Source organism: Dreissena polymorpha, chromosome 2 (assembly GCF_020536995.1).
Source record: "Dreissena polymorpha isolate Duluth1 chromosome 2, UMN_Dpol_1.0, whole genome shotgun sequence".
NCBI classification, from domain to species: domain Eukaryota; kingdom Metazoa; phylum Mollusca; class Bivalvia; order Myida; family Dreissenidae; genus Dreissena; species Dreissena polymorpha.
The window spans coordinates 124,038,855-124,062,880 of NC_068356.1; the positions used below are offsets into that span (position 1 = coordinate 124,038,855).

Below are 24,026 nucleotides of genomic sequence, written 5' to 3' on the forward strand. Positions count from 1 at the left end.
ATGATGTTCTACGTTGTGTTGGATAAAAAAAAATTGTTCCCAGGAAATTTTTTGTTCCATTGGGTCAAAATCCAAGATTGGATGCCATAAATCTAGAAAATACTGTGTTTTCATAAATTACACAAACAAAATATATTTTTTCCAAGATTTTAGTTAGCTATTTCATTTAATTAGAGTTATGAAGGAGTGCTGTTTTAGTGTTACAAATATTTTTGAACACATTCGCATACAGCACAACCACTTTTGTCTCCTATTCCTCTATTACTGGTTAACATTACTTCCAGACACTGAAAAGCCTGTGATAGCGAACTGCCCTTCCAGCGGTATTGTCCTCAACCGATATGAGAGACTGGCGGGATATCTACCAATTCTGTCGGTTACAGACAACACTATGGTGCGAGATCTAACTGTTAGCCCCAGGAATGCTAGGACTACCTACTACGTGGAGGCGCCACTCACAGTGATTTTCACTGCAACTGATCACGCTGGCAACAGTGCTTCTTGCAGTATTCCAGTAACTCTCCGGGGTATGTTTCATATATTTCACTATATTTAAAATCCCTATTGATTAAGTCTTTGTCTGTATGAATTAAGAGTTATGACAGAAAATATTATTTGTATACAAGTAGTAATATTTTTATCATTAAGAGAAGTCTAAAAGGAATTTATTTGAAGAGGTGTTTTTTCATCTTATTCAATTGAGACAGATTACTAGTATTGTGAAAGGCCATTTCAGTTCATTACTAAAGTGCAATATTTTGGGCTAATGTATACAGATACATGTACATTCTGAGTTATGCTGTTGAGTATACATGCTAAATGTGCTGATTTTACTGCTGCTGCTGATCATGATGATGGTGATGTTGATGATGCTGACGATAATTATAACATTATGATAAGGCTGATGCTGTCACCCACACTCATTATTTGGTTCAATTATGAAAGTATCAGAGCCGTGCTTTTGATAAACGGGGCTTAATGCATCTGTGAAAAGTGTCTTCTCAGATTAGCCTGTGTAGTCTGCACAGGCTAATCAGGGCAGCATTTTCTGCCTATACTTGATTTTTGCTGAGAATGGATCTTCAAACAAAAAATACCAGAAAAGCGGACTGCACAGGCTAATCTGTGACGACACTTTGTTTCCTTCCATTAAGCTTTACTTTCTTAAGTAGTGCTCATTTTATTCTTTCTGGTTTTAGATGAAACTCCACCAAGCATTACCTGTCCAAATGTTCAGATAATAGAGCTGAGCATTCCAGGAGAAAACAGAACCAACCCCCTCAGCCAAAGTTCGTTCACAATAACAGACAATGTTGACCCAGCACCAGTGTTAAGCTACAAAACTTCGCTTCCCACAATATTTACTGAAAATGATCTGTACAAGACGTTCACATATGAAGTTGAGGCCAGGGATACCAGTAACAATTATGCAACATGTCAGGGACAGATTTATGTCAGACGTAAGTGTGGTCTTTATTTGCAACTATGATATGCTGATGTGTTTGTTTCATAATAATTGTATAAAGCCTTGTGTTATAAAAAGTATATACTGTCCTTGTGTTTAAATAGAAGCTATGTGCATGCCTGTGTTTGAACCAATATTGATGGTTGTTATCATATTCTAAACCCTTAATGGTCCTGTGTTCAAATCAATAGTCTGAGCATGATTGTATTGTTTTTTTTCTAGCTTTTATAATTTTGGGTATTTAAGAATATTTCAAATATAATAGTTTTGTTAGTAAACGCATATCATGACATTTTTCAATTACCAAATATCTGTAAACAAGTCCTTTACTTTTCACATCTCTGTTTTCAGCTGCAACCTGTAGTGAATTAAGTTTTCAAACTCCTTTGTTTTCTACAAAGTCCTGCACATTTGACAGTGGTACAAACACTCCAACCTGCACTATCACATGTAATGATGGATATTTAACATACACAAGCACTACGGGCATATCCGTGGTGAAACGGAAGACGCGGACGTTCACCTGCAACTCTGGAACCTGGTCGCCAGCATTAATAACGTCTTGTGTTCAAGGTAACTTCCTGATTTGAAATATCTTTCATGAGCTCAATTTAGACTTTTTTTTAATTTCTTACATTAAGAATCAGAGTCATGGGTTAAAATAGGGTCAGTGCATTAAAACTGCTGGAACATGTATATGAAAAACACTCTGGGTGGACTGCACATGTTAATCTGGAACAACACTTAAAGCGATTGCATTGTGGGATTGCATTCTTGGTTTAACATTATAAATATTCTTGTATTGTTGGTTGTGGTTGTGTTATACATACCCTTTAACCAATAACATATCTGTAAATAATTGCTATAAATTTTCATCTAGGGAAATAAATTAGCTTTAAATCTTTTCTTTGCTATTAACAGATACTCGACCACCAGTGCTTACATGTCCTCAAAGTCAAGTCTTTCCCCTGGGAAGCTCAGAAACTAAATTCCTCAACTTCACTGATGGCACATTTGCTGGTACAGTCATGGATGCCAACAACATTTTTTCAACTGTTTATACACCAGCGTCTCTTAGTTTATCAGCAGCCGACGGCTACGTGGCTAGACCAATAGTCATGACAGTAACTGATGCAGCACAGCGGAGCTCCTCTTGCACATTTCAGGTCAACGTTCAACGTAAGTGGTGTTAGTTCTGTATCCCCCGCAAGAGAATTGGGGTTGTTCGTCCGTCTTTCCGTGTCTGTCAGTCCGTCCAAACAAAACTTTTAAGGCTATATCTCAGAAACTATATAAGATATCAACATGAAAGTTCATAGATGTATAGATATCAATGAGGCGAAGTGCTATGCACAAGAACAATAAACCTACACTTTCTTTAATAAGAGTTATTGCCCTTTGTTTTGTTTTTATGATGTAACTTTTCAGGGCTACATCTCAGATACGATGCAAGACATCAACATGAAATTTTATGGGTGTATTGATAATTGATGAATGAGACGAAGTGCCATGCTTAAGAACAAGGCTTAAGAGTAATTGCGCTTTGATGTTTTTGTATGATGGAACTTGTCAGGGCTATATTTCAAATACCATACAACATTTCAACATGAAACTTCATGGTTGTGTATAGATTAATGGGAAAAAGTGTCATGCACAAGATCCATAACCCTACACTTTCTTAACTAAGAGTTTCTGACCTTTGTTGTTTTTGTATGTTGTAATTTTTCAAGGTTATAGGTTCAAGGTTCTCACATACACTAAAAGATTTCAAGAGGAAACTTCGTGGTTGTAAATATATCAATGAGGAGAATTGCAATGCATAAAAATTATTGCCATATAATTTTTTTTAATGATTAATGATGTATATCAAGGGATTTGCACCCATTCCATAAACAAAATTTATTTCGTGGGGGATATCGATTCAACAAATTGGCTTGTTGTATTTAAAATGAACGCTATGAAGATTTAGTGAATACAAATTGGGAATTTTTTATTTTGGGGTTGGTTGGGTATTTTCCTGTTGGATCTGCAGACCTACATAAATAATACTTGATAACAAATACCTTTGAAAAAAGGTATTGAATGATAGTTGAATTTTTATTTTTTTCTTCAAATATTATTTTAATCTTGCAGTTTATAAACATGCATTAGCAAATATTTCTATAAATGTTTGCAGCGTTCACATGTTTTTTTTTCCAATTTATACAAAATAATCATCAACAACATAGATTGTTCCTTTTTCGTGTACGTTTGTAAAAAAAAACTACATTTATTAGATGACATGAAACAAGAATCCTATTCCCATATTTATTCCAGAAATATGATTTCTTTACTGACCAACTCAATGATTGATGAGCAATTATCTAATTGTCTATTAATTAAACTCACTCTCACTGTTGTAGCACCTGATTGTCACCCAGACTCCTACCCAAGCCCCCTAAATGGAAATAAAACCTGCGCTGCAACTGGGTCTGGCTACAGCTGTACCATCACATGCAACAATGGCTACCTCATCAAAGGATCTGGGACTACCAAGACTGTGACATGTTCCTCTGGAGTGAGCTGGGCTGAGACTGATGTTGTCACAGATTGTGTTCGAGGTAGGATAAGGAGAGATTTTACTTTGAAATGAGCAGCGCCTTGGGAAAAGAGTGTTTAATGTATGTGCTAAAAGTTTCATCCGAGATAAATGTGTGCAGTCTGCACAGGCTAATCAGGGACAGCACTTTTCGACTTAACTGGATTTTTGCTAAAAAAGAAACTTTCTTTAAAGCAAAAGCAAAAAACAATCCTGTGTGGATTGCTAAGGCTTATCTGGGATGACACTTTAAGCATTTGAGTCTTGTTCTAAGAAAACTGGTAATGATGCATGTGCATAAAGTGTCATCCCAGATTAGCCTGTGTTGTTTGCACTGACTAATCAGGGACGACCTTTTCCGCCTAAATAGGATTTTTGATAAGAAGAAACTTCATTTAAACGAAAAATGTCATAAAAGGGGAAAGTGTCGCCCCTGATTAGCTTGTGCGGACTGCACAGGCTAATCTGGGACGACACTTTATGAAAATACAATGCCCAAAAATGCCCAGTTGTCTCAGAACGCGACTCATTTAAACCTGTTTTCCCAAAGTGAGGCTGAAATAGATGTTGATACTTTATACCACTGATATGAAAGAAGGCCTTGTTTGAGCTACACAGTCCCACAACATAGCTTCGTACCCTATGTAATGCAGATTTGGTTGTGACCAATAACTATAAGATACTGATATTCAATATGGCATGTATGATCAAGTTGAGCTTTGCACTGGAAAAACTGGGCTTAATGTTTTTCCGTGAAGTATGGTCACAGATAAGCCTGTGCAACCTGTTCTGAATGAAAATACAGTCAAAGAGGTAAGTTTTGCCCTGATTAGCCTTTACATTATTATGCACTTGCATTAAGCCCAGGTTTACCAGAGGGTGGCCCATTTGTTTTTTACTTTGTCAGTGTTGTTTATTTTGGTTCAAACTGTTGTTTATAATAAGCTGATCTCACAAACGTCTTATGTAAATAAATTTTATATAACCATGTTTGACTTTCTTACTTGACAGATCAAACACCTCCTGATCTGCAGTGCCCAACATCTCAAGTCGTGCAAATCAGCAACATAAATGACGTTGTTCAAATTGATTTTGCTGCAAATGCTCTCTACGCCCCCATTCGCAATGTGGACAGTGGAGTCCCTGTTGGCAGCAGCCCTACTCTGCAGTACTTTCCATCATTATTGACCCTGAGTCAAACAAATGTCAACTCTAACAATGTATTCACGATCACTTTGAGGTCAACTGACCGAGGTGGTAAAGCAGCACAATGCGATTTCTATGTGACTGTGGAAGGTAAGTTGTTTATGCAGTAAATTTTAAAATCTTTAAAGAATATGAAAGGACCTGACACAAGTTCATTTCATATATATTATATTATGAATTTATTTAATTTTGTAAGTTAATGAACCTGTGGCAAGATTTCATGCCAATTTGCAGGACAAGTTGAATAAAATAATGTGTGACAATTAGTATAAAAAAAATAACTTATGCTTCTAAGTAAAATTATTTCAAATATTGTACTAAAAGTTGTTTATGCAAATGACATCAGTTTAGGCTGACAATGTTATTTTGCCACTTGTTTTGACAGCACCAATTTGCTCCTATTTCTCGCTGCCCGAAATTTCAAATGGTCAGAAAACGTGCACTGCTAGAACTGGACTGAACACTGGTTTTGACTGCACTCTCACTTGCAACAATGGTTACACCTTCCCTATTACCACTAACAATGCAAGAATCAACTCGATCACAACTAGCTGTAATACTGGCTCACCATTTACTGGAACCCCTGTCATGAACTGCGTCAGTGCAAGTAAGTGTATTTTGTTGTTATTGTTTGTTAGGATGGTTTTAAGTTACAAATTTGCACTTCTTTTTCATAGCAGTGCTATTTAAATAATTGACTTTTGATTGGGTTAAACAAGTTAAATGCACATTTTAATAACCAAAATTCTCCTTAAATGTTGAAAAATAGGTTTTTAGAAAATGATAAAAATGTTAATGAAATGAACTTACCAAATAAATTTCTATCCATATTTAGTCATAATAAGATTGCATATAGGGCTGTGACAAAAGTACAGAAAGCTTACTGGCTAATTTAATTCTACTGTTTAATTATATAAGACATGTTTTTATGACAGATAAATGATAATCTGTCTGATGCTAAGGGTATTCCAAAAAAAAACTGTGAGGCTTATCAACATCTGTTCAGAACTATTTTTATATGAAATAATTACATTTGTTCACATATGTTGGGGGTTTCTTGATAAGTCTTGCTTTTATAAGGCTGAATCAACCAGCATTGCACAGCTTCATAGTATGGTTTGGTGTTGTTTTTTTACAGAACCTGAGTTGTGGCCTCTTTTTATACAAAGAATTAAATTAGATAATTTGTAGCCCTTTATTCAAAACCTTTTGCTGCTACAGAGGTTTAACTTTGCTTACTTATCACCTAACGAATCTGTCGTTATGCACCTCCATATTTTGGTTAGGATATATTCTGCATAATCGGCATTACGGCCCTTTATCTAAGAAAAAATCACCTATTTTAACTTATAACACATATCACTAAAAAGTGTTGATGCTACAGGGCTCAAACTTCACAAAAATATAAAGTAGTGTTTGAACATGTGCACCTCCATATGAGTCATGTTCTGAGAAAACTGGGCATAATGCATGTGCGTAAAATGTCGTCCCAGATAAGCCTGTGCAGTCTGCACAGGCTAATCAGGGACGACACTTTCCACCTAAATTGGATTTTTGCTAAGAAGAGACTTCACTGAAACGAAAAATGTCATAAAAACGAAAAGTGTCGTCCCTAATTAGCCTGTGCGGACTGCACAGGCTAATCTTGGACGACACTTTACGCACATGCATTATGCCCAGTTTTCTCAGAACACGACTCGTGTATTGATTTAAATCTGTCCTACATAAATCGAGTTTTCAGACATAAGCAAAATGTTGGGTTTGTCCAATTTTCATTACATTTGTAGTAATCATGTTTCAGCAAAGTTCAACAATTGTTCCTGTCAATTAAAAAACATGGCTTCTGAAGTGGCGGGGCAGTTTCTCTCATATGTCTATAATGAAACCTTGTGAACAACATAGAAGTATTATAATTTGTCTCATCATAATAAGCTGGCTAAGAACATTTGTATAAAGCGACAAATCTCACAGCCTCACCTGGACATTAAAAAGAGCTGTGCTCTGTGAAAAGGGGGTTTAATGCATATGTGTAAAGTGTCTTCCCAGATTAGGCTGTGCAGTCTGAACTGGTTAATCAGGGAGGACACTTTCCACCTAAACCTGATTTTTGCTAAGAAAGACTTTCTTTAAAAAGAAAATATCATAAAAGCAGGATTGTTGTCCCTGATTAGCTTGTGTGAACCACACAGGCTAATCTTGTATGACACCTTACGCACATGCATTAAACCCTCTTTTCACAGAGCAAGGCTCAATGATAAATATTTGTTTTTGTAGTCTGTTATAATTTATTCTGTTTCCTTTCTTTAGCACAAAACACTGTTAGTCCAGTGTTCACTGGATATATGGAGTATGATTATACTCCATCGGATGGCACAATCAACATCCCGTCAACTTGTGACCAGTTGTATATGGATACCTTCAAAGCAAGGATTAGCGATTTTTCATCACAGAGTAGCCAGTTTACAGTTGTGTGCAAGGCAACCCTGGATATTCCAGCTGACACACCGTTCACTTTCCAGTTCTTGCCAAATGAAACTAAAGGGACGGTGATTACAGGGGGTGGAACCAATACAAATATAGTAGGTCTCCGCCCAAGTGGTACAGGTTTACTAATTAAAGTTATCTATCTCAATATGAATCTTCTAATCAGCATTTATTGTAAGTGTGGAAATGTGTCTTGTTCCATTATTTTTTTCGAAACTTATTCTGATCTACAAATACTAGTTTCAGTTTAATACATTTAAGGAATTGTGTTGGTATGTATTTCCCCTTAAGATACCATTGATCTATGCAAAATGTTTATCAGTTAAGGGGTCAATTACTGCAGAAGGCTCCCAATTTCCTCCCCCCTCCCTTTGTAGATGGTTTATTAATGACAAAGCTCTGTTCATTATTTCAAAATCCTTTTAAGGTGTATGTCACAATATAAGTCATGTTCTGAGAAAACTTGGGATAATGCATGTGCGTGAAGTATTGTCCCAGATTAGCCTGTGCAGTCCACTAATCAGGGATGACACTTTACGCACATGCATTAAGCCCAGTTTTCTCAGAACGTAACTCATATATTAGCTCATCTATTTTTTGCAAAAAAATGAGCTATTGTCATCACCTTGGCGTCGGCATCGGTGTTTGCGTCGGCGTCCGGTTAAGTTTTGCGTTTAGGTACACTTTTGTCATAAAGTATCAATGCTATTGCATTCAAACTTGGTACACTTACTTACTATCATGAGGGAACTGGGCAGGAATAATGGCCCTTTTTTGACTTAGTAACTTTGAATATATGGTTAGATTTTGTGTTTAGATCTACTTTACTTCTAAAGTATCAAGGCTATTGCTTTTAAACTTTAAATACTTTCATGCTATCATGAGGGTACTGTACCTGGCAAGTTGAATTTTACCCTGACCTTTGAATGATCTTGACTTTCAAGGTCAGAAACACAATGCCCCCTATTGCGCTGCTTTGATTTTTTTTAAGCGTTTTTTTTACCTTTGACCTTGAAGGATGACCTTGACCTTGAACTTCCACCACTCAAAATGTGCAGCTTAATGAGAAGGCCGCTTTGAAATATTTATTTTTTGACCTTTGACTTTGAAGGATGACCTTGACCTTTAAGGATGCCCTTGACCTTGAACTTCCACCACTCAAAATGTGCAGCTTCATGATAACGCTGCTTTGAAATTATTTTTTTTTTTACCTTTGACCTTGAAGGATGACCTTTACCTTGAAGAGTGACCTTGACCTTCCACCACTCAAAATGTGCAGCTTCATGAGAACCCTGCTTTGAATTTTAATTTTAAAAAATACCTTCGACCTTGAAGGATGACCTTGACCTTGAAGGATGACCTTGAACTTCCACCACTAAAAATGTGCAGCTTCATGAGAAAGCCGCTTTCATTTTTTTTTTTTTTTTTTTACCTTGAAGAATGACCTTGACCTTGAAGGGTGACCTTGACCTTGAACCTAAACCACTCAAAATGTGCAGCTTCATGATAACGCCGCTTTGAATATTCATTTTGACCTTTGACCTTGAAGGATGACCTTGACCTTGAAGAATGACCTTGACCTTGAACTTCCACCACTCAAAATGTGAAGCTTCATGATAATGCCGCTTTAATTTTTTTTATTTGTTTTTTGACCTTGACCTTGAAGGATGACCTTGAACTTCCACCACTCAAAATGTGCAGCTTCATGAGAACGCCGCTTTGAATTTTATTATATTTTTTTTACCTTAAAGGATGACCTTGAAGGATGACCTTGACCTTGAACTTTCACCACTCAAAATGTGCAGCTTCATGAGATACACATGCATGCCAAATATCAAGTTGCTATCTTCAATATTAAAAAAGTTATGGCCAATGTTAAAGTTTTCAGAGGGACAGACGCCATATATTTGACATTTGACCTTGAAGGATGACCTTCATCTTCACCTTTTACCACTCAAAATGTTCAGCTCCATGAGATACACATGTATGCCAAATATCAAGTTGCTATCTTCAATATTGAAAAAGTTATGACCAATGTTAAAGTTTTCGGATCGACAGACACCATAAATTTGACATTTGACCATGAAGGATGACCTTGACCTTTCACCACTCAAAATGTGCAGCTCCACGAGATACACATGCATGCCAAATATCAAGTTGCTATCTTAAAAAGTGAAAAAGTTATGGCCAATGTTTAAGTTTTTATCCGACGGACAGACAGACTGACTGACACTGACGGACAGTTCAACTGCGATATGCCACCCTACCGGGGACATAAAAATTATTTTTTTGGGGGTGGGGGTGGGGGGTATAGTGTGAGGGTGTGGTGGTCATTTATTAGATTAGATATTAGATGTTTCTGACAAACACATCTCTTGTTTTTTTCAAACATGGTTGAAATACCAACCCACCCAAAAATCCCCCTCCCCCCCCCCCCCAAAAAAAAAAAAAATTTTTTTTTTGCATTTTTGGAAGATAATGTAATAAATGACCACACCCCCACACTATACACCCCTCTCCACTCCACCCCTCCCTCCTTTGTGATTGAAATTGAGATCGGTCCCTACACCATTAAAAAGAAAAATAGATAAGCGGTCTGCACCCGCAAGGTGGTACTCTTGTTTTGTATTGTTTCAGGTTAGAATGAAATATTACTACACCATGCTTTCAATAAACGCCACATACTTCAGGGAGTGTGAAGTGATAATTGGGAGTATCATGGATTCCGGTAATTACAGACTGGAAAAGTTCACTATAGGTCAAACAACTTTAAATACAGGAGTGACCTGCCCACCAGTGGCATACTTGGCCAAGTCTGTGACTCTCACACCAGGGATATACACATGCAGTCAAAACTACTTCCGAACAGAGTCTGCCTGTGGTGAGATATTTAACTTGTTTGTATCACAATTTATTGTTCTCTTTGAATTATGCATTTAACCAAACAACATTTATATACTTGGTTTGTTTGTTGTTATGAATTGTCAATATCAGTTAACTTTTGAGTAAGACAATTACAAACATAAACAATCTTATTTATATGTTCCCTGGTACAAGTCACTAACAACTTAAACATTGCTGTTAGATAATGTCAATGTTAATACCAATATGTCTTTATGCCCCTCTTTGAAGAAGAAGGAATATATTGTTTTGCTGGATGTCTGTGGGTAGACTTATAAGTAGACCAGTTCGTTTCCGATCCATGACTCGTCAACAAATTGTCCGATTAGTTTGATACTTCACATGTGCATTGGCATTGGACAGTAGATGACCCCTATTGAAATTGGGGTCACTAGGTCAAAGGTCACGGTCACTATCACACTAAGTGTGAAAATGAACTGTCTGTAGACTAGTCTGAATGTTGGTAGACCAGTTCGTTTCCGATCAATGACTCGTCAACGAATTGACCGATTGGCTTGATACTTCACATGTGCATTGGCCTTGGACAGTAGATGACCCCTATTGAAATTGAGGTCAAAGGTCAAGGTCACTATCACACTAAATGTGAAAATCATTTCCGATCAATAACTTGTCAACGAATTGACCAATTGGCCTGATACTTCACATGTGCATTGGCCATGGACAGTATATGACCCCTTTCGAAATTGGGGTCACTAGGTCAAAGGTAAATATACTATCACACTAAGTGTTAAAATAGATTTCCGATCAATAACTTTTCAACCCATTGACTGATTGGCTTGATACTTCACATGTGCATTGGCCTCGGACAGTAGGTTACCCCTATTGAAATTAGGGTCACTAGGTCAAAGCCCTGTTTGGGGGGGCATATGTTTCCGACCGTGGAACACTTGTTTTTGTTTTTTTTTAATATTACTTTTATAGCTGTGTCTTATTTATTTTTATTTTTGCAGTATGGTATTGTTGAAAAGAAATAGTTGCTCATTATTTTGCCTTGGATTTGAAATAAAACAAATAATTATATTTAATAATATTTTAACCAACATAATGATATCAAAGTTTAATCGTAATGTTTCCAGTGCCATGCCCATCAGGGAGTGTGCGTCCAGTTGCTAATTCTGACACAAAGTGTGAACAATGCCCAGTAGGCTATTACAGAGATGTCAACATGGGCATCTGTACTGCTTGTCCAACTGGAATGACTACCCGATACCTCGGAACCACATCAAGCAATCAATGCATTGGTAAATAAACACATGTGCAAGTTTATATGGGGATTGGGGTAATGAAATACTTTTAAGATCACCTGAGCACAATGAGCCTATTGCCCTTTTTTGTATGGTTTTTAGCCGGATTTTTTTCGAAAAAATCTCGGCTTATAGATTGATGTTGTCGGGCGGGCGGGGGGGCGGGCGGCGTGCTCGAAAATGTTAAAGTTCTTATTTCATGGTATAACTTTGGTATGCTTGGACCTAGAGTCTTCAAACTTGACATGAAGGTTGGCCAGGATTAACAGATGACCACTGGTCATTTCAAGGTCATTCATTTGAAGGTCAAGGTCACTGTGACCTTCAATATAAAAAATGTTAAAGTTCTTATAACTTTGGTATGCTTGGACCTAGAGTCTTGAAACTTGACATGAAGGTTGGCCATAACTAGTTAGTAACCACTGGTCATTTCAAGGTCATTCATTTGAAGGTCAAGGTCACTGTGACCTTGAATGTAAAAATGTTAAAGTTCTTATTTCATGGTATAACTTTGGTATGCTTGGACCTAGAGTCTTCAAACTTGACATGAAGGTTGGCCAGGATTAACAGATGACCACTGGTCATTTCAAGGTCATTCATTTGAAGGTGAAGGTCACTGTGACCTTCAATATAAAAATGTTAAAGTTGTTATAACTTTGGTATGCTTGGACCTAGAGTCTTTAAACTTGACATGAAGGTTGGCCAGAACTAGTAAGTAACCACTGGACATTTCAAGGTCATTCATTTGAAGGTCAAGGTCACTGTGACCTTGAATGTAAAAATGTTAAAGTTGTTATAACTTTGGTATGCTTGGACCTAGAGTCTTGAAACTTGACATGAAGGTTGGCCAGAACTAGTAAGTAACCACTGGACATTTCAAGGTCATTCATTTGAAGGTCAAGGTCACTGTGACCTTGAATGTAAAAATGTTAAAGTTCTTATTTCATGTTATAACTTTGGTATGCTTGTACCTAGAGTCTTCAAATTTGAAATAAAGATTGGCCAGTACTAGAAGATGACCACTGGTCATTTCAATGTCATTCATTTGAAGGTCAAGGTCACTGTGACCTTAAATGTTAAAATGTTAAAATTGTTATAACTTTGGTATGCTTGGACATAGAGTCTTCAAACTTGACATGAAGGTTTGCAAGCACACTTAGATGACCACTGGTCATTTCAAGGTCATTCATTCTCAGGTCAAGGTCACTGTGACCTTGAATGTAAAAATGTTAAAGTTCTTATAACTTTGGTAGGTAAAAATGTTAAAGTTCTTATTCCATGTTATAACTTTGTATATGCATGCATTCAAAACATAACACAAGGTTTGCTCATGCCTTGAAAAGTACTTACATTTCATTTTGACCTTTGAACAATATTTCAGTAATTTAAGTATTGCATTGACAAAAACACGAAAGGTACTTTCCTGTCATTTAAATAAAAAATCCGGCTTCAATGCGGTCATCTCCGACCGCGGAACTCTTGTTCATCTTTCATTAATTCCAAATATTTTGTAGTGGAGAGTAATACTTACTTTACCAATTACAGAGTTAAAGTTGTTTTCATTATTTCTTTTAGGTTATAATTATATTGAAGTTGTTTGCTGTGCTGCTTCCAACAAGCATAACATGTAATTATTTATATGTATGAATCTATTTTCTGATGCCTGTGAAGATGCATGTAGCTATCAACTTAGCTTTGCTATGCTTTAGTCCTTTCTTTCTAATGTATTTTAACTATTTTGATATTCAAGTAACTTACATATTACTACCCCACTTAGCTGCCTGCGCCCCGGGCTCTGTATCAACGACTGGTTACCGGCCATGCTACCCGTGTGCCAAGGGGTCATACAGCGACAGTACAACAACCTGCACTCCCTGTCCCAGTGGGAATTCCACGACATCAGTTGGAGCATCGTCTATTGCAGACTGTAGTGTCAGTTCCTACACTGCTTTGGGTAAATATTTTAGCAGCGCTATATAAAACAGGGGTTCATGCATATGCATAAAGTAGCATCCTAAATAAGTCTGTGCCGTCTGCAAAAGCTTATCAGTGACAGCACTTCTTGACTAGACTGATTTTTATTAGAAGATACTGCCTTTAAACAAAAAAATTAATAAAAGTGGAAAGTGTTGTTCCTAATCCTGGACTACACTTTATGCACAATCATTAATCCAGTTTGTTCCTAATCCTGGACTACACTTTATGCACAATCATTAATCCAGTTTTCCAAGAGCAAGGCGTTGTTGTTTTTTGTTAATTTATTTTTGCTGATTTAACAGTATTTAAATCATAACAAAGCATTCAGTGAACTAACTCTGACAGAGTTTAGTTTGTCAAAGTGGGTTATAAGTACTAAGTAACTACTAAAATCAGAGGTGGGGCAAAAATGGCATTACAAAAATTGTAATGACTAAGTCGTGTATTGTGTAAATGTGTAACTGTTTTAATCAATTTACTTTTTTTTCCATTATCTATTTGGCAATATGCAAAGCATTGGTAAATGATTTGGATTATCATTACAAGTATTTTTAGCTTGGCGTTTTCTGAGAAAACCTGAGTTATTGTCATAGCCAGCTTGTCGTGTCGTCCGCCGTCTGACGTCCGCCGTCAGCGTCATGCTAAAACCTTAACATTGGCTCTAAAATCAAAGTGCTTCCACCTACAACTTTGAAACTTCATATGTAGATGCATCTTGATGAGTTCTACACACCACACCCATTTAGGGGTCACTAGGTCAAAGATCAAGGTCAATGTGACCTCTAAAAAAAAATTATGACAAGCTTTCATTTATTCAAAACTGCTTCCGTAGCCGAGCATGGCACTCGTTATGCGGTGCTCTTGTGTAAAGTATGCATGTGCCTGTAACAACTAAGTATACTGTTTTATTTTAGTATGATGCTGCAATGTTCTCAGTAATGTAGTCGATCATTAACATTTACACAAATGAGATGTTAAATTCATGTAGCAACAGTATCTATTTGAATATATCTTGAATCCACTTAATATTGATGCCATTCGATAGTTTAAGCACTTGTTGTGTTTAACAGTATTCTCATAAATCAAAGTTAATTTAGTTTGACCCGACCTGCAATTCTTGTTTAATTTTTAGAGAGATGTCCTCTGGGTACTCAACAAAATTACACAGTTGGTGACTGTATCAAGTGTGACTACGGTACATATGGAGTTCTTGGCATTGTCAACGGTGTTCAGGAGTATGTGTGCACTTCGTGTGGGTCTAATCGTGGCACCTTCATACGAGGGGCCGTTAGAATAGAACAGTGCTATGGTAAGGGAGACAACTGTGAATCTATGTGTGAATATTATTGTATGTTATTAATTTGTTCTCTTCTTGCAGATATACATGTACATGTATATGAAATGCACTCAGTATCAAGCACTTCTCAGTTTACTTTTTTGAACATTGTTCATGTATAAAATGTGTCTAAAAAATGCATTACCATTTAGTACTCACTCAATCTGTCAATTACCTGAGGTCACTGCTTCCAATTGCAGATGTGTGTCAGGCTGGGTATGTGTCGAAGTTCGCCCATGGGTTGGCCCCATGTGACGCCTGTGCAGTGGGATTCTATTACAATACCGCCACTCGGAGATGTGACTCTTGTCCTGCTGGCACTTCCACCCTGGCATCTGGCAGTATAGGGGCATCAGCCTGCATACAGACCACCCAAATCCGAGGTAAAACAGACGTTCATTTAGCAGAGTTCTGAGAAAAATTGGGCTCAATGCATGTGTGTAAGTGCAATACCAATAAGCTTGTGAAGTCTGCACAGGCTATAATCAGGGATGACATTCTGCCACAACTGGATTTTTGTTTAGAGAGACTTCCTTCAAATGTAAGAAAACATACAAGCGGAAAGTGATTTTATTGATTAGCCTGTTCCTACTATTGCAAAGGCTTATCTTGGATGACACTTTACTTACATGCATTAAGCACAGTTTCAAATAGCTGAACTAGCATGCTCGTGAATGGTTCATATCTTGCTCTGTTAATGATGCTTTGCAAACTGCTGGTACACTTTGTTCACCTTAGGAGGCACTATTAAAATCAAGTAATGCATCCTTCAATTTGTCTATCTTGCAAATATTAAATATTGAAGTGTTTGGATGGGTGTGTATATGTGTGTATATAAAACATTCAATTATAATTTTGTTTGACAGATAACTGTCCACTGGGGAGCTTCCGTAACCAGACAATTGGGTCTTGTGAGGCCTGCCCATTGGGTACCTACAGCACTGGAGAGGAACTGAATGCCTGCACACAATGTCCGAGTGATACGTCAACCTATATGCCGGGCGCAACCTCCAGTGCAATGTGCACACGTATGTCGGAATGTTTGTCATTTATTTGACAAAATTATTTGTTACATTGAACTGCTGCATTACAAACAAAATATAAATATATTTTCAAATCAGTTGAGGCAATTAAGTCCACATTATTTGTTCTTTTTTGTGTGGATTTCTTCATGTTTAAAAAAATCCAGAAAATACCGGTCTTTTCTGTACACAATTTTTTTGTTATTTTGTTATTTTTTTTACTATATAGCCTTTTTCTTGGCAAACTTGGTTTAGTTTATTTTAGCTCGATTGCATCAAAAGCCTAAGGCTTATTTGAAACTCTCTCGAGTCCATTTCCTAGGACTAGAACCAGTACTTGGTGTCTTTTGGGGAGATTTAAAGAACACTCCCAAAGTTGGGATCGAACCAGTGACCTCCTGGTCGATAGGCGGACACCATATCCATTACACCACAGTCCACAGCGACTTTAAACTGGGCTTAATGCATATGTAAAAAGTGTTATCCCAGTCTGGCAGACTAATCAGGCTAATCAGGGAAGTACTTTCTGCTTTTGTGAAAGTTTTCGTTTTAAAAGAAGTCTTCTACACAAAAATCCAACTTAGACAGAAAATGTCCCTGATAAGCCTGCGCAGACTTCACAGACTTGTAAGGGACGACACTTTATGCACCTGCACAAAGCTCAGTTTCCCCAGAGCAATGCTATATTGCTTGTTCATTTTCAGTTAAATGTGCCCCAGGATTTTTCTCCTCCAATGGTCTATCGCCATGCACTCCATGTGGATTAGGTCAATTCTCCACAGCTTATGGAAGCACCTCATGTTCAAGCTGCTCAGCGGAACAGACAACTCTGTCCATCACTGCTATCTCATGTGTCAGTAAGTGGTACTTGGTTATAAATTACTGAACAGGATGCTCTATTCACATTAAGCTATATGGATATACCTTGTTATATCATGGTCATATTGGTTGCTATTGTTTTTTCTGACTTGTTGAGGCATTGTAAATATTTGTGTTTTATAATATATAAAAAAAAAAAATTCTTGTTGTTCAAATACATAAACGTTTTGTTTATGTTGTAGGAATTGATAAATACTCAAAATTGTCTAATAATTTTGTTCCAGCTTGACTGTTTAAACTATTTTGTTTATGCTTTCAGCCACTCCAAAATGTACATTATTGACAAATACAAACACTCTTATGCATGTATTTTAATGTACCACTATACAGGAAAGTGTGCGGCTGGAAGGTTTTCATTCTCTGGCAATGAAGGTGTGACTGGTTCAAGTTGTAGAGCTTGTCCTCAGAACTGCTACCAGTCGAGCATAGGCCACACTAGCTGCAGTCAATGTCCTCCTGATACAAGTTCTCAGCTTAATGGTCTCACTAATGTCAATCAGTGTCTAGCAGTTGGTAAGTTTACATCTTCCATTCTTGCAAAGTAGGCATTTAATATGCAAAAAAACTGGCACAGTATTTAAAAAAATACTTTTTCTCGTTTATGTTATTTAGTACATATGTAAGTTACAGTGTCATCGTTAATATTTCTGCATTTTGATTATTGTTATGACTATTTAGTATCAAACAGTATCTCAAATGTTGACTGATGGTTTTTATGATTTTGTAAGGTTTTGGATTTAAAATGTTAGACATGTATTGCGCAATGTCTAAATTTCTTAGGAAGGAAGTGAACAAATGTACACTGTTGCTGAATATCATAAAAAAAATTGGTTTCAGAATGTACAAACCGATGTGTCAATGGGGGAACTTGTAGAAAGCAAGACAACAACTTCTTATGTCAGTGCGTGCCAGGTAAATCTGTGTACACACATCCGTTATTAAGAACATGCAGTCTTTAACATCTATTGCGGTAATGGTCATTATATCATTCATATTTAAAGCTTTATACAAAATAAATAAAGTTTATTATTCTTTCACTATTGTTTTGCATAACATTTAAATGCATATCTTGGCACTTAAAGAAGTTTTTATCTGTGAACATGGTAAAATATTTTGAAATATACTAAATTAACATGTGCTTTATCCCAGAACATATGGTTTGTTGTATATTGTTACATAATTTAGATGCCCCATTATCATTCTAGTTATTTACAACCACATGATACTGCTATTTTCAGGTTATGAGGGGGATACCTGCCAGACTTTGACCGATGTGTGCTTCAGCAGTCCGTGTTACAATGGCGGAACATGTGCAAGGAACATTGATCCCACCCTTGGTTATATTTGCACATGCAATGGTAAGTAACAGTTGGTGGATCAAGTTTTTTCTGTTATCCTATTACCAGATGAAAATCAATAGTATAACAACGATCGTATAAACATGAGCTTTATACTATCGCTATTTTTAGATCAGATTTGGGTTTTTCCAAAAATTGTGAATATGTTTTTGTCAACTACGGAAAGATAAAATCGTCAAATAATAAAATATTTGAGAATTATTAATGGAAAAGGGGAGGAAATAATAGGATAAAAAGAATATTATGTGAATTTTGGATAAAGATCAAGTTTATCATGCTGGGCTCAAACCATGGTAGCGCTTGGCAAGCCTCGCGCTACCCTGGTTCTAAGCCTTGCAAGATAAACTTGATCTTTATCCAAAACTCACATAATATTCTATATGTTTTATATATTTATTTTATAACATATGTTACCATGTGTTTTGAACAATTAACCAATTCACATGTATTTGAGCATTGCTGTGGGCAACATATTGTCAACATGTAATTGCTTTTTTGGAGTAACTCACTTTTGAGTTATCTACATGTTTTGGTTAACAAAGATCTTTCTTTCATTACAAATTATTGGTTGAGAAGCTCTGAAACTCATCGTCTTTTTACACGTAGTCATCAGAAAATCAGATATCAATAAGTTGACCAAGGATTACTGGAAAATCCCAGAATCTGTTTAATAAAAAATAGTATTGCATGTCATCTCTTGCCAAATCACTGAATAAGTAATCACAGAAAGAGATTTAGTAAAGAAACGTTTATTACATTGTATAAACTATGGCTGTGTTATCGTTTATTATATGCTATACATGCTTGACAAATAAAACGATCTTTGTGTATGTTTAATGTTTCAGTAAGTGTACGAAAAATAAATTAAATAATCCTGACGATTTATTTACATGCTAATGCAGTATACATGTGAACAGAGATTCACTAAAAGTTATGCCTGTTATCAGAAAGTCTTCAGGAAGCACGTTTTTTTACATGAAGCGTACGACGCAATAAAAAATTTCTTTGTACTTGTATCGTATTGCATTCAATCTAAATTTAAATTGGCTCGTCCAATGAAAGCTCTGTCACATAATGCACTGCACTCTTTTTCTGAAAAATGGAGTAGGCATATGGATGTGTTTATGAAATTCAAAAACATATTTCTCGTCATAAATGTTCAAGATTATTTTTTCGTAAGTGTTGTTGTAATTATATTGGATTATCGGATAAATGTGCACATTAGAAAAGCGGTATGTATACTGTTATAGTTCGATTCGTTTATATGCATGTATTTGCGGATGACAACACAGCATGGCAGTACACAGGACCTATATTATAGGCTATACTATGCCTGTTTTTATAGCCCCCTGCAATAAAACCAAACTTATAACGCGGATCAGTTTATAACGCTGTTTCTCGGCTTGGACCTCATGGACCGCGCTATATTGGAGTTACAGTGTATATTTACTCACCCTCACCTTTTTGTGAGCATGAATTGTTTGCCTTTGGCCTGTAAACAGCAATCAATTCTTAGACTTAAGATCAAGAAGAAAGAAAATTCTTCATTTAAAATATCCAGCAATGTAATTTATACTTATGCAAACTTTATATAAACCACCTCTAGTTGCATATTTCTTTATGAAGGACATTTTGTTACTGACATAGGCACCATTGGTAGGCTGTACATATTTAAATTGAGTGGGGTTTGTTTTTTTCTATGAGTAAGTCTAAGAATTGTTTGGTGAATGTGGGTGCTTGATATTTGATGTGTTCTGGTTTCTCTAAATTTGGCATCAACTTAATATAGAGTTGATTAATTATAAATTCAAATTTGTATACGAAACATTATAATGAATTGTTTTGTCAATAATATTTATTGCAAATACTTTTCTTGTCCCCCACAGCCAGAGCCACTGGTTCCCGTTGTGAAACGCTAATAAAGACTTGCAACACCAGTGCTGCCACACCGACGTGTCTGAACGGTGGATATTGCATCAACCGCTGGCAGGAACCAGGCTATGAGTGCATGTGTCCCAGCGGCTTTAGTGGAGCTAGGTACTGGGCATTTGATTTGGTATTCATTCTCATTTATAAGTGGTTTTTGTAAGAATTTGAACTTTATTTTTAACATTTAAACATTTGTTTGGATACAAAATTGACATACAAGTCAGTCCTCAAAGACAAAGAGTGATGTCAGTATCTGTATTGTGATGCATTTTGAATATATTTTGTTCTGGTGGGAGTTTTATAGATATTAGTAAAGTTTTTACATTATATATTCATATTGAAGTTAAATGCAATTTTGTAATTCTTTCTTGTCAAGCTTGTTTTACTCATTACACATTATCTTTATTACATCAATCCTTAGCCAAAGGTAAGTTATAGCAACAAACAGTTGCTCCACTTAATTGAAATACACACACCCAAACATTTTATCATTAATCTGTGACATTGTGCAATCAAACTAAATAATTATTTGATTTGATTGATTGCTGTAATAGTGTGTAAAAAAGGCTTCGTCATGCGAAAATATGTCTTTTGCCTTATGCGACCAGCGTAGCTCTAGACCTGATTGCGTAATGGCCCAGTCTGGTGAGACTGTACGCTATCTGCTATCATGCATGGTTTGATGGTCTCATAAGCAGACAGGGTAGCTATTGACCCAGATGTGCAGGCTGATGTGGAGCTGCGCTGGTCGTATATGGCTTAAGACCCATTTTTGTAGGAAATAAAGTGGTGTGCTTCTAAAATATCTATGCATGATTATGGCATGATTTTTTTATATGTATGCTTTTGCCTGTGTTTGTGATTTGTTTCTGTTGGCAGTATTTGCCATAATTTGTATGGCCTCATAATAGTTACTTTGTACATGTCAGCAAACTGCAAAAATAATCATTCTGTGTTTGATAAGCAGTCAAGGAGTTGAAGCCTCTTTCAAGATCTACCTTCCTTGAATAATTTGTAGTGGTTTGTTTACTCATGCTTACTAATATACTTCAAAGAATATCCATAATTTACTGATATAGTGCATACTGTTGTAGAGCTGAATAATAATTTTCCATTTTACATGTTTCGTATCTTTTTGTGGTGTGTGTTTAATGCACACATCTAATGTAAACAGAGTAAGTGTACAAAGTTGGATGTATATACTGTCCTTGTATAATTACACTCATTTATGTCAATGAGAAAAATATGGTTATTCATTATACTTAATCCATAATATATACAGTTCCTGGACTTTTAAAAATCCAAGATGGTTTGGTTGCCTGCGAGGATTAACTTTAATATACACTGCATGTGTTTTTGGCATAATTAGGTCTCCTTTATATTAAAATTTACCCTATTTGTTTATCTGAATTATTTAAAGTTTATATATGATTTTTTAAACATGTATACGTGTTTGTGTGGGTAAGTAATAAGAAGAAGGCATATAATATACACCAATAAATGTTTTACTTCTCAAAGAAAAGATAACATTACGATTTTTATGCCCTCCTTCAGATTGCACTGTCCGTCTGTCCGTCCGTCTGTCTGTCACACTGCGTTTAGGTTTCGAAAAATGCTCATAACTTTTATGTCGCTTGAGATGTAACATTCATATTTGGTATGCATGTGTATGTGGACAAGGCCTTTTCATATGCACATAAATTTTGACCCCTTTGACCTTGAACTTAGGGTCCGCTTTTAGGTTTCGAAAAACTGCGTTTAGGTTTCGAAAAATGCTCATAATTTCTATCAAAGCGTTTATCGGGGGCATATGTCATCCTATGAAGACAGCTTTTGTTTTAATTGATATTATTTATTTATTCACACACATTCTATAATGTTATGGTATAATATATAGAGGATGTTTGTTGGATTCGATGTAATATCGATTTTATTTCACGAGTGATCATACAAAATAATATTTTCACAAGTGGCGCAGCGACAATTGAAAATATATATTATTAATTTTATGATCAGGAGAAAACTAAAATCAATATTCCATCGAATCCAACAAATTTTCTTTTTATTTAATGCTTTTTCCACCGTTTATTTATGTTGTCAAAGAGTTTAACTGGATAACTTTGCTGGATTTATGAAGTCATTTTGTCGAAAAAATGATGTCATTTCACATTAAAACTCTGAAAAATATAGATATTTTTCACAGTTATTTTTCACTGTTTTAAACAGTGAAATAGCAGTTTTAATTCACTGATATTTCTCTATAAACCACCGGAAAGCATAAAATAAAATTCTTATAATGAAACGTGATAATGCACCTATTGTAATAACTCCAAGTTTTCAGATACTTAAGTTTTCAGACACCATCCGTTTTTGCGCAACTTTTATATTTCGGTCGTCCATAGTTTTCCCCATAATTAAGAACTTAAAACTTTTGAACAGTTGAATCTATCACACATGTGCTTTTAAAACCAAATGATGGCTCTATAATCTTTCACACCAATTTTAGAAGTTAGAACTGTAAATTGGAATTTATATGTGTTATATACATTATTTTTGCTAGATAGCTTTAAGATTACGCAGCTGCAATGATCATAGTAAGGAAATATATTGAGTTCACAGCTCTCTGCACAACTTTGGGAATATGTTTTTATTTGTAAATTTTCGGACACCCATATTAATATAAATTATTTTGGAGTGTCTGAAAAGTTAAAGTATCTATATTATCTGTATTAGGCAAAAGGATGGGATGCCGATCAACAGAATTTTATTTCTTTTTTAGCTCACCTGAGCACAACGTGCTCATGGTGAGCTTTTGGGATCGCCTTTTGTCCGTCGTGCGTCCGTCGTAAACATTTTGCCTTGTGAACACTCTAGAGGCCGCATTTCTTGTCCGATCTTCATGAAACTTGGTCAGAACATTTTTCCCAATGATACCTCGACTGAGTTCGAAACTGGGTCATGCTGGGTCAAAAACTAGGTCACTAGGTCAAACAAAATAAAAACCTGGTGAACACTGTTGAATTCACATTTGATGCCCAATCTTCATGTAACTTTGTCAAAATGTTTGTTTTAATGATATGTTGGTTGAGTTTAAAAATTGTTCCAGTCCGTTGAAAAACATGGCCACTAGAGGGCGAAGCAGTATTCCTTATATGGCTATAGAGAAACCTTGTGAACACTCTAGAAGTCACATTTTTAGTCCAATCTGCATGACATTTGGTCAGAACATTTGTTTCCTGGATACAAAGGTTGAGTTCGAAAATGGTTCGGATCAGTAAAAAATCATGGCCGCCAGGGGGGGGGGTCTTTTTCCTTATATTTATAAAGTAAAAAAGCTTGTGAACACTCTGGAAGTCATATTTTTTGCCTAATCATCATGAAATTTGGTCAAAACATTGGTAATGTGGATATCTCGTGAGTTTGAATATAGTCGTGAACATTTAAAAAACATGGCCGCCAGGGGGTGGGGCAGTGTTCTCTATATGTATAAAGTGAAAACATGTGAACAGTCTATAAGACACATTTTTTGCCCAAGCTTTATGAAATTTGGTGAGAACATTTGTTTCCTTGATACGACGGTTGACTTCAAAAATGGTTCGGATCGGTAAAAAAACATGGCCGCCAAG

At 36.1% G+C, this 24,026-nt stretch overlaps 1 protein-coding gene across 1 annotated transcript in view; it reads left to right on the plus strand.

Moving 5' to 3' along the window:
- The window catches only part of LOC127870052 (sushi, von Willebrand factor type A, EGF and pentraxin domain-containing protein 1-like), a 46,998-nt gene that overhangs the window by 12,002 nt on the left and 10,970 nt on the right, over positions 1 to 24,026 (plus strand). Inside the window, exons 13-31 of the mRNA XM_052412712.1 lie at positions 285 to 527; positions 1,200 to 1,460; positions 1,817 to 2,038; positions 2,387 to 2,644; positions 3,868 to 4,065; positions 5,055 to 5,339; positions 5,635 to 5,856; positions 7,557 to 7,828; positions 10,371 to 10,614; positions 11,732 to 11,896; positions 13,677 to 13,853; positions 15,009 to 15,185; positions 15,413 to 15,595; positions 16,079 to 16,240; positions 16,939 to 17,091; positions 17,444 to 17,626; positions 17,951 to 18,025; positions 18,352 to 18,471; positions 20,358 to 20,508. Of these exons, the coding sequence (XP_052268672.1) occupies positions 285 to 527; positions 1,200 to 1,460; positions 1,817 to 2,038; positions 2,387 to 2,644; positions 3,868 to 4,065; positions 5,055 to 5,339; positions 5,635 to 5,856; positions 7,557 to 7,828; positions 10,371 to 10,614; positions 11,732 to 11,896; positions 13,677 to 13,853; positions 15,009 to 15,185; positions 15,413 to 15,595; positions 16,079 to 16,240; positions 16,939 to 17,091; positions 17,444 to 17,626; positions 17,951 to 18,025; positions 18,352 to 18,471; positions 20,358 to 20,508 (3,751 nt within the window). The remainder of the gene's footprint in view (positions 1 to 284; positions 528 to 1,199; positions 1,461 to 1,816; positions 2,039 to 2,386; positions 2,645 to 3,867; positions 4,066 to 5,054; positions 5,340 to 5,634; positions 5,857 to 7,556; positions 7,829 to 10,370; positions 10,615 to 11,731; positions 11,897 to 13,676; positions 13,854 to 15,008; positions 15,186 to 15,412; positions 15,596 to 16,078; positions 16,241 to 16,938; positions 17,092 to 17,443; positions 17,627 to 17,950; positions 18,026 to 18,351; positions 18,472 to 20,357; positions 20,509 to 24,026) is intronic.